Source organism: Macrobrachium nipponense, chromosome 30, assembly GCF_015104395.2.
Source record: "Macrobrachium nipponense isolate FS-2020 chromosome 30, ASM1510439v2, whole genome shotgun sequence".
In the NCBI taxonomy this organism is placed as follows: domain Eukaryota; kingdom Metazoa; phylum Arthropoda; class Malacostraca; order Decapoda; family Palaemonidae; genus Macrobrachium; species Macrobrachium nipponense.
Genome location: NC_087218.1, coordinates 313642 through 334472, shown reverse-complemented (window position 1 = coordinate 334472; position 20831 = coordinate 313642). Strand labels below are relative to the sequence as shown.

General features: G+C 34.8%; 1 protein-coding gene across 1 annotated transcript in view; it reads right to left on the bottom strand.

Moving 5' to 3' along the window:
- Positions 1–20831, bottom strand: part of LOC135202203 (tryptophan 2,3-dioxygenase-like) — a 78201-nt gene that overhangs the window by 26370 nt on the left and 31000 nt on the right. The window contains exon 2 of the mRNA XM_064231457.1: positions 7–167. Within this exon, the coding sequence (XP_064087527.1) occupies positions 7–167 (161 nt within the window). The remainder of the gene's footprint in view (positions 1–6; positions 168–20831) is intronic.

The following is a 20831-nucleotide window of genomic DNA, read 5'->3' as shown; positions in this document are numbered from 1 at the left end:
AATTACCTTGATGTATGACAATGAACAGATGTTCATCATGCACAGGTTTCCCATCTTGTTCAGACATCAGCGTCTGCGCTGTCAAGACTTTATGCAACTGCAGGTAGGAGTTATAAGTAATGCCACCAAATTCCACCATGTTCTTCCCCTGTTGTGCTGGATCCAGTCTATGGGGAGGAGAAGGTAATAGGATTAGATTCATATTTGCCTTATGTACAAGTAGGTAAGAGTTCTATAAATTATATATCTTCGCATATTGGTACACAAATACCTCACACCGTTAGATATTTAGCAAGACGGATGTTTATATTCCTTCTTTCCTTGTAGGGAAATTGCAAGACGTAGGTCACTGCACTATCCTTGTACTGAATTAGTAATGTGTTTTTTCCTTAGATATTCAGTGGAAATTATAATGAAAAATTCAATTATCATATGCACCCTTATCTTGGGCACACCCTTTTAGTTCATATATACTGTTAAGTGTAAGGCGGACGAGGAGAGATATGACAGTTGATTTCTTTAGCAAAAACTGGATTTTGGCGCCCAGTGAGACGAAGGTGAAAGGGCAGTGTGTACAGGAAGGAGAAGGACAGTGTGACTGAGTCTGGGGTAACTGGAAGGGGTCGTGGAGTAACTGGAAGAGGTCGTGGGGTAACTGGAAGAGGTAGCGGGGTAACTGGAAGGGGTCGCGTGGTAACTGGAACTGGTCCAGGGGTAACTGGAAGGGGTCGTGATTGTAGGGTCAGGAAGACACTGCTGGCGTTGGAAAGATTACGAAAGTGCTGGTTCAGCGACAACATGGGAAAGTTATTGCGTTGGGAAGAAAAGTTGTAATCGTGAGATTAAATAGTCCAGAAATTGGGAAAAAATACCGGTGGAAGAAAATGGATTTTGGGAGAATCTAAATCTGCTACTGACTGAGTATGGAGAAAATGAAAGAGTGACTGTGCTGGGTGGTTTGAGTGCAAAGGTTGGTTACAGAGGGAAAATGGGTGAATTTGGCATCATGGAGTTCCTTTAGCAAGTAAAGTAAAATGAGCCTTGTGAAAATGTGTTTTTGACAGGGGCGTGTTTAGGAAAATTCACCAGTATGTTTAGGAAAGAGAAAATGTTGAGGACAGAGCTTGCTAGATTATCTTCTAGTATAGAATAGAATCTTGTCAGTATTTGGTTGAAGCAAAAACGAAGATAGAAATAAGGTTAGGTAATGATCAAAGGAGATGAAAATGTGGTTGCTAATACTAAGACTAGTGAGTTTGATAGCAAGTCAGAAGGGCATATGGGGAGAAAATGAATGGAGTATAGGCTAGTGTTAAAGACGTTTAGGTAAAAGTAACTAAGCATTTGGTAAAATTCTTTGAGAGAATAAAGGTTAGGTATGATTAAATGTGTTGAAAATGTGGTTGCGAATATTAAGACTAGTGAGTTTAAGAACAAGTGAGAGGGCTATATGAGGAGAAAATGAATGGAATATAGGCTAGTGTTAAAGACTTTTACGTAAAAGTAGCTAAGTATTTTGTAAAATTCTTCGAGACAATAGATGTCTCGCATAACGAGAAGTAAGGAAAGCAACTTGCAAGCCAAAGATATGAATATATGAAGGTATTGTTGAGCCAATTCTCCTTTATGGAACTGAAGTGTAGTTATTGAAAGGGCAAAGAAAACAAGCTTTAACCAGTTGAAATGAACTATTTACATAGTATGTGACATAGGAAGAATTAAATGGTGGAAAGAGATGATGTGAACGTACAGTGAAACAAAAATGACATTTGTGAAGGAATGTATTAGACTCAAGATGGTTTGATCGTGTGGAAAGAATGGACGAGATAGAAGGAGGGAGGAGGAAAGGAGGACATAGAAAATGCAGGATAGAATGTGTAATAGAGATACTGGAAAGGAAGGTCTTCAAATTCCAGGAAACAGGAAAGTGCATTTAAAATAGAGGCGGATGGCGCAGCAGATGTAGGTGGTTTGACGTGTTGCTGGTAAGCCGTTCACAAGTGTATGAATTTGCTGACGTTGTATAAGCTATGATTTTTTTTGTTAGTGACCATTGTGTTGTCCTCCACTTCAGAGCCAACCCCTCTCAATGAATAGTACAGCTTATTATTACTTTTGTGTATGAAACTGGTTATACGAATCAGTTCATGTAACACTCTCAGAAAAAATATATCACACGAAATAGCCTTTTGAACTCCCACTCCCTTTATAAGTAATTCTGACACATTAGATGACGCAAAAGCTTACGATTCCTCTCGAAAGACTTATGAACGTACCATAAAAAGAGAATCTCTTTTTGATGACATTTATCTGAAAAGAACCTGGCTAGTGAGTGATGTCCAAGAGAGCAGCGTCCGTGCCTTGCCCGCGGTACGTGCGCATCTGCATTGTGCTCCTCAATCCTCATTAACATATTGACTTCATCTCGTTGCAAAATTATTATAATTAACCATAAGTTGGATACAAACGGCAACGTGACTCTCCATAGGAATTATTGAGGAAAAGAGAACAAATTGACTTATATTTCGCAATATAAATTTGCATAAGATCTTGCCATCCGAAAGGGTATCATTTTCCTTTGTTACGAAGACGTAACGTTAGGAAAGATTGATAAGAGATATGGCATTTTCTTCCTGACTCAGTCATGGTCTAAAGGTATAATAATCAAATGGAATTAAAATTATAGAATGATTTTAAACTTTCATATTTTTTTTTCAATGTGATGTTTTGTCATAATTTTCAAATAAATCGTCCCTCAAAAAAAAAGAAAGAAAAAAAAATGGAATACTCGTCTTGGCACTAAACATTACCCAGAATTAAACTTTGATGTTTTGAATGCTCTCTGGGTCACATAAAAAAAATTTAAAAGTGAAAATATTTTGGTTAGCGGTAATCATTATTTTTTCCCCTTTACGTTTCAGATACTTTATTGCTAACGTTTTTCACTGACTATTATCATTTTTCTTTTCCACTTGATTTACTCTAGTTTTTACTCATTCCATTTACGATTATCGGTGTCCTTTCCACTTCCGGATTGTTTCCAATTACTCTCAGTAATTTTTATTTCCACCGGCACTTAATTCCTGCCTGTCTCTCTTCTGCAAATATTACTCATTTTTTATCATCCCGGGTACGTCAGTTTTACCCACTTCTCGTTTATAGTCTTCGTAATTATTTATTGGGTGTTATTCTTTTTATATTCTTTAGTCATATGTTATTTTTAATTGATTACCTTTCCTGAAATATATTCATATATATTCATTATTCACTTAATATATTAATTCTGCTCTCTTCTTCTTGGTTGGTCTTTCTCATTTCTCATTCTCTCCTGTCACTTCTGTTATGTCTCTTTTGCATTCCGTCGTGTCCTCTTTTCATTGTAATCTATTTTTTTTTCAATTACTTTCGTCCGTAAGCGCCTCAGTGGCGTGATTGGTATGGTCTTGGCCTGCCACCTCGGTGGACGCGAGTTCGATTCTCGAGCATTCCATTGAGGGGGTGAGAGTTGTGTATTTCTGGTCAGAGAAGTTCACTCTCGACGTGGTTCGGAAGTCCCGTAAAGCCGTTGGTTCCGTTGCTGAATAACTACTGGTTCCATGCAACGTAAAAACACCATAAAAACAAACAAATTTTCGTCCGTCCTCGACCGCGCAAGAATAAAATTTTATTTATTAATTCCTTTAGTAATAGGCATTACTAAAAATTGGCAATGCCCCTTCGGCCCCTTGCTGCAACCCCTTTTCGTTCCTTTTACTGTACCTCCGTTCATATTCTCTTTCTTCTGTCTTTCTATCCACCCTTGTTTTAACAAGTATTTCATAGCGCTACTGACAGGTTTTCCTCCTGTTACACCATCCAAACCTACCTATAGTCAATTTCCTTTCCAGCGCTGAATGACCTCATAGGTCCCAGTGCTTGGCCTTTGGCCTAAACTCTCTATTCCATGCCCCTCATGGAACCTTTCTTCATTTCGTTCTTTCCCTTTTCTTGGGTTCTTCGGAATTTATAGTTCAGGGAGAAGCTTACGGTAATAAAGCTTCTCTCTCATCAGCCTCTTTACTTGACTAACAATTCTGTTTCTGGTCAGGGAGCATAAAGAATGGTGGAGTATTCCGGAGTCTGGAAGTGTGTAGTTTTTGTTTGTTTGTTTGTTTGCTTGGTGTTTTTGTGTTGCATGGAACCAGTGGTTATTCAACCACGGGACCAACGGCTTTACGTGACTTCCGAACCACGTCGAGAGTGAACTTCTATCACCAGAAATACATATCTCTTACACCTCAGTGGAATGCCCGAGAATAGAGCTCGCGGCCACCGAGGTGGCACGTCAAGACCATATTGATCACGCCACTGAGGCGCTGGAAGCGAATAGTAGGAAATTGGTAATTTGAAAATGGTTTAATCCGGAGCGGAATATCAATTTCCTTTTGCAAATTTTGTCATGGAAAATTTTCGGTAGAGTTATTTGTATACCAAACTGAAATTGTTTGAAAACGGATGGGAAGAAAAGACCAACCATCGTCTCTCTCTCTCTCTCTCTCTCTCTCTCTCTCTCTCTCTCTCTCTTACAACTAATTTTTATCTGTCTACCTCATTTATCTCATGCATGTACCATTGCAATTATTTTTTTTACATGTTATTAGCCCAATTCACAGCAATCAAAATCAAGGCAAGTAAGTTCAAGGTTGGTAAATATACATCTGAGGAGAGAGAGAGAGAGAGAGAGAGAGAGAGAGATAAATGTCCTTTACGTTTTACGTTTATCAGAAAACCATCTCTGCATAAAATTATGAAATCTTGTAAATTAATTACATTTCATGTCCCCCTAAAACACCAAGGAACCTGGTAGGGAAAATTGTTACTTATGTCATGTCTCTCTCTCTCTCTCTCTCTCTCTCTCTCTCTCTCTCTCTCTCTCTCTTTAAACAACAGCTGACACACGCACACTCTCTCACACACACACACACACACACACACACACACACAGAAAGAAAGGAAGAAAACTGTTAGGGGACAAATCTACTTTTCATGTCACTTCAAAGCATTAGTGAACTTCGACGATCCTCATGAATGGTAAGAAAGCCGTTCCCTGTGGCCTTGGTGGCAGACAGAGAGAGCCTTTGGTCTCACGAGCGACTCGTAAAGGAAGAAGATATGTGTAGTTACATACGTAAATCTTCCTTCTACGTCCCCATAGGGTCCGTTGAGTACGAGCGTCTTACCCATCTTTCCTTTTGCTTGGAAGACTTCACTTATTTTGGGTTGCTTTTGCACGTCAGTCAGCGATGGCTACTTATAGAACTTGTTTTTACCCCTGATTTCGAAACGTAATAGTCTTTGCTGTTGTAACCGAGGTCTTCGGTTGTAACTGACGCATGAGTAATTTTGTTAGGCGTCGTTAAGGCAGCAGGGTTTTTTTTTATTATTATTATTAAACGTCTCAAACGAGAGAGATAGAAGATAGACTAAAAACAATATTTCGAAGCCCCGTGGGTAGTTTTGTTAGACGTCATTAAGGCAGTAGGTTTTTTATTAACGTTCTCAAACGAGAGAGATAGAAGATGAACGAAAAATAGAATTTTGAAGCTCTGATTGTAGTTTTGTTAAGCGTCGTTAAGTCAGTAGGTTTCTTTTTATTAACGTTCTCAAACGAAGAGAGATAGAAGATAGACAAAAATATATATATATCGAAACCCTGATTGTAGTTTTCTTCAACGTCGTTAAGACAGTGGGTATTTTTCATTAAAGTTCTCAAACGAAGAGAGATAGAAGATAGACAAAAAAAAATATATATCGAAGCCCTGATTGTAGTTTTCTTCAACGTCGTTAAGAAGGTAGTTATTTTTAATTAAAGTTCTCAAACGAGAGAGACAATAGACAGATAGTACAACATCATTTTGAAGCTCCGATCGTTCGCCGAGCTCTGAGATAGAAAGAAAAGAAAGACAAAGATAAGTCCTTTTAATTAAGCCCCTTTGAATAGCAGTTCAGATCTTGATAGTTAGATAGACAGGTGGCTCGCAAAATGGTTTCTAAGCTTTGCATAGCAATTGAGACTTTGAGAGAGAGTGACAAAGATGGAGGGAAGGGTGGAGATGGGGGTAAATTGTGTCGCAAAACTTTAAGCTACACTGAAGACCCTATGTATATATATATATATATATAATATATATATATATATATATATATATATATATATTATATATATATGTGTATAGTATATTTATAAACCTAAATATATATTATAATGTATATATATAGATATATATATATCCTAATATCTGTCGATATATATAATATATTATAATATATAGATATATCAATAATACTATATTAATAGAGACGAGGAGAGAGAGAGAGAGAGAGAGAGAGAGAGCAGAGAGAGAGAGAGAGAGAGAGAGTTCAGTTTTAACATCTGGCCAGTTCTTGGAAACCTTGAGTGGCATAATTTTGACAATTGGGGTTGCGCCATTACTTTTTTTTATAGGTTTTTGATGCCCCTTCTTAATTAGCTTATCACGACTTTCAGGATCTGAATTTGTACAGATTAGCCCTTTGTTAATTCAACAGGCTGGCATTTATCTGTCAATATTTGACTATTCCTTTTTTTTTTTTTGCAGGATCGTATTAGTGGGGAATGCGCAGATGGGTTTTCTTATAAATGAATAAATGAAATAAATAAATAAATAATAGAATAAATACGCAGTTAAATAAATAATTAGATAATTAAATGTATTAAAATTTTCCGTTTTTTGTAGGATCGCACTAGTGGTGAATGGGCAGATTGGTTTTCTGATAAGTGAATAAATAAAATAAATGAATAAATAAATAAATAAGTAGAATAAGTAATTAAATAAATAATTATTTAATTAGATAATTAAATAAATAAATAAATAGAATAGAATAATGAAATGATTAAATAATTAAACAAATAATTAGATGATTGATTTAAATAATTAGATAATTAAGCAATTAATGATCAGATAATTTATTAGATGATTAAATAAATAATTATATAGATATTTAGATAAATAAAGAAAATTTCATAATTAGCAGTGAATATTAAGTCCAGTGTAAAGGATTTAAATCACATACCTAATAAGTTCCTTGCCTCAGCGTTGTTGATTTAATTTTCAATGTAAAACCAAAAGCAGTAATACTAAGTTATTTTTTTATTATTGTTGTAAAGAACATCTCAATAGTAAACAGAAAAATGGGAAAAAAATATTTAAAAAATTGTTTACAAAGGAAACTACGTAATCTATTTGTTTATTTTTTCCTTCATAAACATCCTTTTTTTACCACGAGTGCTCACTCTATACTGGTCGTTGGTATAGTGATTAGTGTCGTGGTGTGCCACTCAGATGTCATGAGTTCGCGCCTCCTCCCAGGGCGATCAAAAATCACTGGCTTGTATCATTGTATCATGATCAGTTACTGCCGTGAAGAAGGGTCTGTGGTGGGAGGTTGAAATCAACATATTCTTTGGAAGCTTGAATTTATCACATTTCCAAAAATTGATTTACATCACTTAAATAATCATTTTTTACATTAAGTTTCTCAATAATTTTTTTGTTTGTGTGTGTGTGTGTGTTTTTTAAATTCATATTTCTATTGCAAAAATATTTTCGGTTGTTTTCAGTACACAGTGCATTTCTAACAATTTTAACTGTTCACGTCAGTTAAGGGGAATTTTTTTCTTTTAACCACATCAATGCTAGTTCTTTTATTTTTCTTTTATTTTACGTAATTCAGAAGAATTATTCGCATCCCCTTTCCAAAAGATTTTTTTGGCTACCTTTACATTTTAGCTAGTTTTTTGTTTTTATTTTTTTGTTCTAACATTTCATTTCAGAAGAATCATTCACAACCAGTTTCCAGAATTTGCTTTTTGTTTAACAACCCGTTTCCAGATTTTTTTTTCTTTTTTTTTTACTATCTAATTAGATTTTGTCGACACGAAGCTAAGTGACGCTTATGTACGAATGTATGGGAAGGCAGTCGGGTTGTGCAAGATTAACGGTATTTGTTTTGTGAAAGGCTGGAAAAATTAGGGGGGTTACTTAAGGAAGTTTACAGAAATTCAGGGAGTGTTTCTGAAACGTTTTCAGTAATCAGTTGATACTTGAGGAATGGCCTACTTAAATTAGAGGTACTTGTAGAAGGTCTTTATAACTTAAGGGGTACTTGTGGAAGGTTTTCATAACTTAAGGGGTACTTGTGGAAGGTCTTTATAACTTTAAGGGTACTTGTGGAAGGTCTTCATAACTTAAGGGGCACTTGTGGAAGGTCTTCATAACTTAAGGGGTACTTGTGAAAGGTCTTTATAACTTTAGGGGTACTTGTGGAAGGTCTTCATAACTTAATTAAGGGTTACTTGTGGAAGGTTTTCTTAAACAAAGGGTACTTGTGAAAAGTTTGTATAAATCTGAGGTATATACTGTGGAAGGTCTTCATGAACCACGGTGTGTGCTTGTGGAAGGTCTGGGTCATAAATCAGGGGAGTTCTTATGGAAGGTCTGATTCGTGAATCAAAATGTACCGAAAATGATGAAAGGAAGAAAATGAAAATAATTTCCTGCCACTTTAAAATGAGACCTTTGGATTTGCCCACGGGTTACTTATATTGAAAGGCGATGCCGTTCTTAATCGATTTTGTTTACTTGGAAATATGCAGACTTTTTTTTCAGACTTAAAGGAGTTTATTTCGAATTTTTCCTTCAATTTTTCGTTGGATGATTCAACTTATATTTTGAGCAGTTTCGTTTGTTCTTCATTAATGGATATCATAAAAAACATATTATTTTAACATAATATACCTGCTATGAAATAATAGTAGGAAACTCCACCTGCCAAAAAAAATACTGAAATTAGAATATAGCCTGGGAAAGTTTTAAGCACGAAACTACACATGCATAAATGTGAGCACCCGTTTTGTACATTTACAAGACCCATTCATATGCGTCCTATATACCAATGTACGTACATGGTTGCACGACTGCTTTCAATTTTCTTTAGTGGGAAAAAACGCACTAAAAATTTGTCAGCGCTCCTGCAAGTTGACGTTAACCAATAACAAAGCAACGAAAAACACACGCGCGTCTTAGAACACACAACTCCCTCAGACATGTTTACGTCGACCACCGACCCTACAGCGACCGGCATCTTTTGTTTGTTTTCCAGGAAGAGACCGAAACCGCAAAGGCAAAGAACACCACCGCTGGCTGGAATCGAATAGCATTCTTTTTTGACGCGCGCGTCTCTGCCATAGCCCTGCAATTATTATTACCCATCATGCTCAGTCGTCTTCCGGAGCGTTTCCATCGACGGCAAACGTCACGTCGGCTACTTGAGGTGGCCTTTGGGCCGATCGAGGTGGCCCTTTCGCGGTGACGTCGCTTAATCCAGCTGATCCTCCAGACAGCAGCTGACCACTGGACTTTCTTTCTTTTTTCCAGTCTCTTGCTCGTCTGGCGGGGCCGTTCTTTGATGTTGCCTTGCGTGTTGGGTCTTGCTTTTTCCTTCCTTTCTTTCTTTATTATTGTTTCGACGCTATCTTTATTCGTTTGACTATATCTCATCTCTATTTCTCCTTTTTATTTTCTCTGTTCTTTCCTCCTTTGGTATATTTCTCTTTTTTTCCATTTTCTTTTCTGTTCTTTCCTCCTTTGGTATATTTCTCTTTTATTCCATTGTCGTATCTCTGTTCTCTCCACCTTTGGTATTTCTTTTTCCTGATTCTTTTTGTTGTTTCTCCCTATCTTGACTCCTTCTTCTTTGGCTCTTTTCTCTCCGTTCTTTCTCTCTTTTGGCTGTTTTACTTCTCTCTCTCTCTCTCTCTATTCTCTCTTTCCTTGGGTGCGTCTTTTCTCTCTGTAGTGCTCCCTTCGGTTGGTTACTGCTATTCCCTCTATCTTATCTCTCACTCTGTAGCTGTTCCTTTTCTTTGCATATATATATATATATATGTGTGTGTGTGTGTGTGTGTATATATATATACATATATACATACATGCATATATATATATATATATATATATATATATATATATATATATATATATATATATTCTCTGTTTTAATGCGGGAGCTGTTTATTCGTTCCCGCATATCTTTTCTGTTATGTGTATTCTTTCAACCTTTCCGTTTATTTTCTTTTAACTTTTCTGATATCCTACATTTATTCCCTTTTCCTTTGTTTTTCTATTTCCATCTATATCCAGCGCCGAATGACCTCATTGGTCCCAGTACTTGGCCTCTGGCCTAAACCTCATATTCCATCCATCCTATATTATCTATTTCTGTTTAAGGTCTATTCTTTCAATCTTTCTGTTTTGTTTTCTTTATTTACCCTTTATTTTCCATACCTGTTCAATATCTCTTTAACATTTCTATTACTGTCATTACTGTCTGACTGTTTTACTCTGTTTATCCTCTTTTTCGTCTTAATATGTCTTTTCTTTTCTTTCGTTTCTTTCATTTTTTCATGTCCTTTCTTTTATTCTGTGTTTCTTTCGTTCTATGGCTGCATCGTTTCTGTCTTTCTTATTGGTTCCTTTTTATTCTTTATTTCATTTCCTGTTACTTTTCTCCTGACCCTTTTGTTCTCTTGTTCATTACATCTCCGTTTTCCCTTCTTTCTATACTTTCCTTCGTTCTATGGCTCTGACATTCTTCGTTATTCAATCTTGCTTTCTAATGCTTGTTCTCTCTTTATTCTTAGATTAGAATATTAATTATTCTTAGATTAGAATATTAATCTTTGACTTGAACAGCAGACAGTGACACGTATTGAACTTCATATCGTGATCTACTTCGTGTAGAGATACTTAGCCCCTCTCCCCGCCCTCTACATTGTTTTAAATTCAAGTGCTTCTGTAAGTATAAACCACATAGAGAATATCAGAAGCTCATCATGTGCTGACTAATTGTATCCTATTATATCTTTTGTTTGCCATTCTGATTTCGTAATTCTATTGTAGAACGTAAGCTCCTTTATTTATTTTTTTTACATCTTGACAAATGGATGTCGAAATGAACCCTTTTTCTGACCTAAGATTCGTTTTAAACTAACAACGTGAACGTTTTATCTATTTACTTCAAGGCTTTGAAACGTCGACTGCCCTGTCAAAAAAAAAAAATAAATAAATAAAACACTTTTTCTATGGATGCATTCCATATCTTTTTCTTTTTCTATGGATGCTTTCTATATCAAAAAAATTCTTTGGATGCATTCCATATTTTTTTTAACTTTTTCTGTGGTTGCATTCTTTATTTTTTTTTTCAACATTTTTCTAATTGTTGCACTCCATATTATTTTAACCTTAATCACCTTATCTGAACAAATCCTTTTTCAATGGACATTCCCCACTTTAACAGACTCAGCTTTTCTATCAAAGCAGATTCTCTCAAGGAGATATTCTCATATTTCAAACCTTGTTAGAGGAACAATTTGATTTTTTAATTAATTTTTTTTAAGGATTTATACCCAATTTTTTAAGGATTTATACCCATTTTTAAAGGATTTACGCCCACAATTTTTAAAAGGATTTACACCCACATTTTAAAACCTCAGGAAGACTCCCTTTCCATGGAAATATTCGGCCTTTGTAAACCTCAACTTTTTTATGGATTTGCTCCCATTTTTTGTCAATTCTCAACTTCCTTGTAGCACCGCAAATTGTTGTAGGCCAAATTTTTCTAAACCTCAGGTTGTTTATTAGAAGAAACCCTTTCCAATTATGTAGTCTAGGTTGTTAAAACGAAAATTCTTTTTTAGGACAATAATTTTCCGTCTATGTGCACCTATTTTTAAAGACATCAACATCCTTGGCATAATTAACAGTTGTTCCTTTGTTGTATTCCCTCTTTTTTTAATGGTTAGCTTCCCTATTGAAACAAACTCTTGTTTATATTTATGTATTCCCACCCTTTCCAACCTTAAACTCCCTATATAGAAAAAATACCTATTTTTCCATGGATACATCTCACTTATTTTTTAAAACCTCAAAGTTCCTATATCTAAGAAACACTTTTCCCTCGGATACGTTCTCACTGTTTCAAACATCAAACTTTCTTTATATAATAAAACCACTTTTCCCATGGGTCAATTCTCACTTTTTAAAATCTCAAACCTCCTATATCTATATATATATATATATATATATATATATATATATATATATATATATATATATATATATATATATATATTATATATATATATAGCTTGATGATGAATAATAGTGCCAAGACTAGGAAGAACATTCTTTAATATTACGAGCTTTCGAGGTTTAAAACCTCATCTTCAGGCTGAAAAAATGACAAGGATGAGAAATCACTCAAAAATTACATTAAAATTAATTGTCTGATTAAATTGCTTCAGTAAAACATAAATAAAACGAACATCACATACAAACTAAAAATTAAAAATTACGAAAAAACTAAAACAAAGCGCAAATCATACAAAAACAAAACAGAGATAAAAATAAAAATAATATTTTGTATGTGATGTTCGTTTTATTTTATGTTTTTACTGAAGCATTTAATCAGACAATTAATTTTAATGTAATTTTTAGTGATTTCTCATCCTTGTCATTTTTTTCAGCCTGAAGATGAGGTTTTAAACCTCGAAAGCTCGTAATATTAAAGATGTTCTTCCTAGTCTTGGCACTATTATTCATCATCAAGCTAAGATTTCCAAGTAGCCGCCCAATTACTGAGACTATATATATATATATATGATATATACAGTAAAAAGCCACTTTTCCTATGGATACATTCTCATTTTTTAAAACCTCAAACTTCCAATATATAATAAAGCCACTTTCCACATGGATACATGCTCACTTTTTAAAATCGAAACTTCCTTGCCAGAGCAAAATCTTTATTCATGGATTTATTCCAACCGTTTCAAACCTCAACTCCCCTATAAACATTTTTTTTCGTGAAATTATTGCTATTTAAAACATTGACTACTTTCTCATAAAAAAAGATACTTTATTTCGTGGATGTATCCCCACTAATTAAAACCTTAATTTCATTTTTAATTTTTTTCGTGAGTGTATTCCTAATAATTAATAACTCAATTTCCTCCTAAAAAGAAACTTAATTTCGTGGATGTATTCCCACTTTTTAAAACTTCAATTACCTCTCGAAAAGAAACTTCACTTGGTGGATGTACTCTCACTATCTACAACCAACTTCCTTGTAAAAATAAAAATTTTTCATGGACGTATTCACATTATTAAAACTAAATTATTCAACAAAACGAATACTATTCTATTCACGTTTTCCCTACTTTTCAGACCTCAGCTTTATTATTTCGCAATTTCCCTCCCCCCCCTTTTTTTTATTAACTTTCTATAACTCCACCTTGATTACCAATATAAACTTCATTTTCGTGGATGTATTTCTACAGTCATTCGAATACATACAAGAGACCAGAGCGTATGTTTGTGGCACCAACGAAGAAACCTTTCAAGAAATGGGCGAGACATTATCGTGCTTGGCGTATAGCAGCCATAGCAAAAATGTAAACGTTCTTATGACGGGGAGAGAGAGAGAGAGAGAGAGAGAGAGAGAGAGAGAGAGAGAGAGAGAGAGAGAGAGACTTCCCTCTTGTCTTTTTTGTTACAGTTTTGTCATTCATATTCACCAGCTCGAAATTAACCACTGCTTGGTCTATATGGATCTTATCTTTGTCCTTTTATCTTTATTGAATCGTAGGTTCAAACTTTTTTTTTTCTCTTATGTATCTTTTTCCCCCGCCCCCTTTTATATCTTTGCACATATAGGTATTTTATGTCTATTTAATCATAGGTTCTAACTTTTTTTAAACATCTTTTTCTTTACCTTTTTTTCTTTGCACATATACTTATTTATATTAACCTATGCAGTTTTGGATAAGAATAATAGAAATCATTTTTGGAAGCAACAGAGATGCAAGGCGATTTGCGGTAAAACCCGAGAATGGTAGTCAATCTTGCCTTCTCTTTCATATCTATTCACCTTTTTTCTTTTCTATTCCTAAAACGTTACGTGAGAAATATGCAAGACGTAATAGAAGAAACGAACGAATTCATTAGCGGTGTGTGTGTGTGTGAACTCCAACCTCGCATCAAAATTCCTGTAGAATTAAAATTCACATCACGAATCCAAAAGGACATCTCTGTTAAGAAGATGATGACAGGGCTGCGATTAAATTCTCCCATTCATACCGAAGATGAAGAGTTATATTGCGCCGATAGTCTGCGACGCCATCTCTCTTACCGCTGTCTAACCACAGGTTATAGCATTAAAGAAAAAAAAAAAGACTATTGTGCTAGCTTTCTCTGTCCATCAGTACGTCCATCTACAGATCTAAAAAAGAAAACTGAGGCAAGAGGGCTACAAATCAGTATTTTGACCATCCACTCTCCAATCATCAAACGTACCAAATTGCAACCCCTCTAACCTCAGTAGTTTTTATTTGATTCAAGATTAAAGTTAGCCATAGCTCGTGTATCTAGCAGCAATTTCCGGATGTGTGGAATGCAACCTCACTCTGCCGTATCTGGTGAGCAACTGAAACGCAACCGGTCATATTATGATCGCTTAATACAAAACTTGATATATCTTCCGTCAACGTATTGTGTTATTTCATGTATTCCACTTACTTGAAGCTTTATGTTGGCCTGGTTAGTCCTCTGTGGGAATAGTGGGCTCCTTTTTTTTTTTTTTTTTTTTTTTTTTTTACGTGTATTCGTCTCTCCGTGACGTGATTTGCCAAAGGATACTCGTTTCATATATGAAACTCATCAGGCTGTATTTGTTACATTCAAGGATTGAATCCCTTATACCTAAAACATCAAGGACTGAATCCCTTGTATCTAAAACATCAAGGACTGAATTCCTTATACCTAAAACATCAAGGACTGAACCCCTTATACCTAAAACATCAAGGACTGAATCCCTGTATCTAAAACATCAAGGACTGAATTCCTTATACCTAAAACATCAAGGACTGAACCCCTTATACCTAAAACATCAAGGACTGAATTCCTTATACCTAAAACATCAAGGACTGAACCCCTTATACCTAAAACATCAAGGACTGAATTCCTTATACCCAAAACATCAAGGACTGAATCCCTTATACCTGAAACAACAAGGACTGAATCTCATATTTAAGAAACGTGAGGAAAATACTAGGAGTTCTTTTATTGGTTTTTTGTTCAGGAACTTCACATAGACCTCTAAAGCAAACTATCTATTCATCTGTATACTCATACATAATGCGCACACACATATATATACAATGTACATATGGTTGTATAGTTATATGTTGTATATATAAATATACGTGTAGTATATATCTTGTGAATGAACGAGTGCCCCGTTATGTCAGGCATCATTGTCTGTCCAAGAGTGATGAGTAAGCTCCTGTAAAGACAGCGTGAAGGTGAAAAATGTATTGTTGGGGGAAATGCTGAAGCCCTAGGGAGGTCGTTAATCTGGAAGAGCTGGTACTCAACTCCTGGAAGATGTCACTACCCGTATGCGAGGTCGTATCATCCCGTTATGGCATCATTGACGGGGAATGAATGCATTTTTCCAACCGCAGAGGAGAGGTTTCACGGCAGGGCTCTTTCTGTTTGGGATTGATGCTTATGTTATATCGAGCGGTTACAGGGACAATCTGTTCCTTACCTTTATCCCACCCAAGCATGAAGTTAGTGATATAAAAGAAAGGTAAGGTAAAACAGTAGTCTGGTATGAAGAGATTTTTTTCTTTGGACTTTCATTGATTTATTCAATTTTAATTTTCGCGGAAGACAGAGTTTATCTTCGAAATCAACACTGTGGCTTGGTTGCAAATCAGTCCAAAGTTTTCAATGAGAGAAGGGCTTGAGTTTTAGCTTTTATGTTGCAAGATTAGAGTTATGCGCCGGTTGTGTCCAGTTAGGCCTAATGCCCTTTACAGTTCTCTTTCCCAACCCTCAGTGCCAAGGTCAACAATGTTGTTAAGTGAAGCCTTCATTATCCACATTCTAATTCAAGACCAACCTACTCCATCTACGCACTCATTAACTTAAATTCCTTTATTTACCCAACCCTCGCTGTTTTTATCTTGTTGATTAATAGTTCTAAAAGGTAGAACTTATACTATAGCAGAGATTGACCTTAATTGCGTACACGGAGAAAGGGGCTTATTTACATTACAACAGAAGATAATTATAGAAAAGTAATCCTCTAAGATGCCTTGCAAAATTCACCTCAGATTCATTAGGAAATTTTAAGATGACTTGCTTGTTCACTTACAGAGTTTATACAAAAGGAATATTATTTCTATATTTTCTATTTATAAAACAAAGCCACAAACGTGGACGAGGTCATCTTTTCAGGCATATGATTAACCTACGTATATTCTGGACATTATGTATATATAATATATATATATATATATATATATATATATATATATATATATATATATATATATATATATACACCTATATATATATATATGCATATATAATATATAATGCATATATATACATATATATGCATATGCATACATACATACCAATACAATAATATTATAATATATATATATTATATATTATTTATATTTATAATATATATATATAATATATATATATATAATTTATTATATACGTATATTTATATATAAATAACTTTTACATCTAAATGCCCCATAACTATTTATATATATATATATATATATATATATATTTATATCTTACGTTTATTATATATATAAACTTTTACATCTACATAGCCCCATAACTATTTAAGAAATTGTCTAACAGTCATTATTTACAAGTGGTTCGCCAAATGTATGAATACCTGCGCTTTGTAGATCAAACAATCACGTTTTTTCTTTGCGCATGATTCGACAATGTTTCTTTTATTAATTTGAAAACGAAACATGATTTCTTCTGAATTTTTCCAGTCGATCGCGAGATTATATTCATTCATGCGTTGAAACAGAATGCTACCTGTGTTTCATTTTCTTACGATATGGTTATGTGTTGCTTCATACGTATTTGTAGACCCTTGACACTTTGTTCCACAAACATTTAATTTGCATAAGATCGTAAGGGATCTCGTGCTTATATATATATACATAACACACACACACACACACACACACACACACATATATATATATATATATATATATATATATATATATATATATATATAATATATATATGTGTGTGTGTGTGTGTGTGTGTGTGTGTGCTAAAAAAATCACAGTAGGTGCACGCGACTTCATTAAATAAGTGAATACCACAGAAAAATGATAGACAGAAATCCAACCGCTTTCGTCTTGACTAAGATAATGTCCTAGTAAAGACGAAAGTGCTTGGATTTCTGTCTATCATTTTCCTGTGGTATTCGCTTATATATATAAATATATATATATATATATATATATAGATATATATATATATATATATATATATATATATCTATATATATATATATATATATATATATATATATAATGTGTGTGGTGTGTGTGTGTGTGTATGTGATTATAATCACTTTAGCACGTGATTTATTTATCACACATAACCACAGGTGGAAAGTAAGAGGCGAGATGTAGGTTCTGACCGGTTTCGACTTTATTTCCAAGCCATTGACGAAGGACGGATACATGCATCTATTCACATATAACCGATCTTTTATAGAAGAGAAATTCTTCTAAACGGGTTCTTAAGTGAACAGTTCTAAAGGGTTATATCAAAATTATATATATTGCTTCAGCGGTCCTAGGATCGACACGAATTGGCTAAAATATGGTCAGAAAATACGTAATTATTCCACTGAGAGAAAATTGTGATGGATGTGCTGTGAGAAAAAGGAGTAGCTGAAGGTATTTCTGATCGTGGTATATTCGAAACCGAGTTGACAAGTTAAGATGACGTTGCGAAGGAAAGGGTGAGGGTGGGTGTCAATGTATTTAAAAGAAGTGAGTTGATAAGAGAGAATGTGAGAGCTTACAGAGAAGAAAAGCGATGCACTCCTAACTAGAAGACGATGAGGAATTTGTACAGTAACATGATTGGGTTATATAGGGGTAGCTAGGAGTGCAGTGGAAACAGGAGCTAAGGAGAGTTAATAGGAACTGAAACTGGTGGAATGAGGGAATGAAAGGTTTGCTGAATAAGAAGCGATTATTTGAGGAACACTTGAAGAACACAAATGTAGATCACATCACGAGCAGGTGTATTGGAAGACGGATGGTAGTCAATCAGAAAGTGATAGAGCAAAAAAATAGTCTCACAAATTATTAAAATGAATAGTAGAAGGTGAGTAAGAACCTCAAGGGAGGTTTTCTTACAGGGAGGTAAATACGCAGGGAAAGGTAAATAAATAAATAAATACAATCTCATGGTAAAAGATGTAAATGGAGAGACGCTGATTGAAGCGAATGTGGTTCTAGGTCAATGAAGATGTATTTTGATTTTTTTTTTGCAATTCATAGTAATAATCCATATTCCACTATATACTATATATATATATATATATATATATTATATATATATATATACTTATATATATAGTGTGTGTGTTTATATGTATAAAAATGGTAGTAACATATCTTATATTTAGTCACCAGTATCGAGTTGCACAAACCTACGTATGGTGTATGTAAATATGTCGTATTTAAGCATTTACGCCCTCATATCATCACAGTTACTTATGAAGTTACTCCCAGACATGGCAAGTGGCTTTGACTTGTTTAATTCCAGCTGGAACTTGGGAAGGGAAACGTGATTGCAATTTGTCCATTTTGTCTTTTCGTGGTTTTGCGAATGTATCGTCTAACATAAAATGTCAAATAAAGCCACAGAAAGGTGTCGTAGAATTCGTACCTGTCATTTCCTGGTTATGGTGCTTATAGTGCCACAAAGAAAAGTAAAAAAAAAAATTCTAATATAGAATGTTTTTCTAACGTCATCGCTACGTTGTCCAGGCACTATTTTTTTTTTTTTTTGATAAATTCTTAATTACGCATTCAGTCTCTTTCTGTTTCATATGTTCCAGACTTGATTTTGATAAGCGATTTGAAGGAGTGTTCTAACGAGATTGAAATTAGAAACGAATATTCCGAAGCTGAGAACGTCACCATTAAATATATCTTGAGATCGTTCTGAGAACTGATGACGTCATCCCATGTTACCGATGAAGGTAGTCGGCGTATGCCAACGCTATTGCGTTCTTGACAGACGCAATAAATTGCGACGCTGAGAATGTCTTTCATGATGTCCGAGAACTTGACATGCTGCGTTCTTCTCCCATACTGACACACATCCGTACACACGGCCGAATTAATACCAGTCATTACCCTTATTTTTAAATGAGATTTTAAACCGACAACGACACGCCATGATGATTCAAAAGGCTATGACTATAGTATATTCACATTACCCGTACGTCACCTGACGTCTAGGCCAATCCCTTACTACACTCCTGATTGGCTGTTGATTAGCCAATCACAGGGCTGGAAACTCTCAGTCTCTTGAGAGTCAGTTCACATAGGTAGGATGTATATGCTATCTCTCCTGAAGGATACGTCTTTCGATACCCTCAGGAGGGGTGGAACACGCATCCTGCGTATGTGAGCTCTCGAGAGAAACCGAGAGTTTCCAGCCCTGTGATTGGCTTATCAACAGCCAATCAGAAGCGTCGTAAGGGACTGGCCTAGACATCAGATGCACGCTTGATGTGAATCTACTATAATGTGAGGTACTATTAAAAATGTGGTGGAATTAGGGAGATCTGGACAACGGTGCAGATTTATTCATATTTTATTAAAAAGAAAAAAGTGGCTTCATAAAGAATAGAATATACTTAATATTGTCGATTTAAAGTAACCTCGCAAAACTCCTGACAACCGAAATGTCAGATAATGTCAAATCAGCTGTCAATTCTCGCCACCCCCACCCCTCTCAATTACTGAAATAAAAAAAAGTTATAATACAAGTAAAAGTTGTATCAATAATAATAATAATAATAATAATAATAATAATAATAATAATAATAATAATAAAATGTGGCGCAGTGGAGGAGTGGGTTAGGTCGTCAATAGACTTAAGTCAAGTTAAGCAACATTGGCTCTGGTCAGTCGTTGGATGGGTGACCGCTCTCCTCGGCGTTGATTCCTTGGGAAAGGATCTTTACCATAATTTCCTCAGTCTACTCAGCTGTAAATGAGTACTATCCCTGATGGGGTAGGGTCCAGCTATGGGTTAAATAGCAAAACTCAGCAATGATGGAAAGAAATGAAGGATTAAACGACAACGACGTAAATGGAACCTCTGGCAACAGAGGAGCTTCGTCCGGCAACCAGGTATTCAACCCAATTGAAGGGGAAGACGGTCAGGTACTTGGAGGTCGTCATCCAGCAACTGATCACCACAACGACAATAATCAACAGCCTGAGATTGGAGCTACAGAGATAATAATAATAATTATTATTATTATTATTATTATTATTATTATTATTATTATTATCATTATTATTATTATTATTATTAATTATTATTATTATTATTATTATTATTATTATTATTATTGTATGCTGGAAGTAAACCCTCTTTTAAACATATCTTATTAAAAGTAATTACTGCCTCAGCTGCGTTAATTTCATCAAGGTTCTTCTCTATTTTTCTAATTATTACTTTCTCATTGTTGATTAAACTGGTGCGTTGCTCACCAGTTTAGCAACAGTGAGAAAACAATATTTAGAAAATTAGAGAAGAACCTTGATAAAATTAACGCAGCTGAGGCAGCAATTACTTTTAATAAAACATATT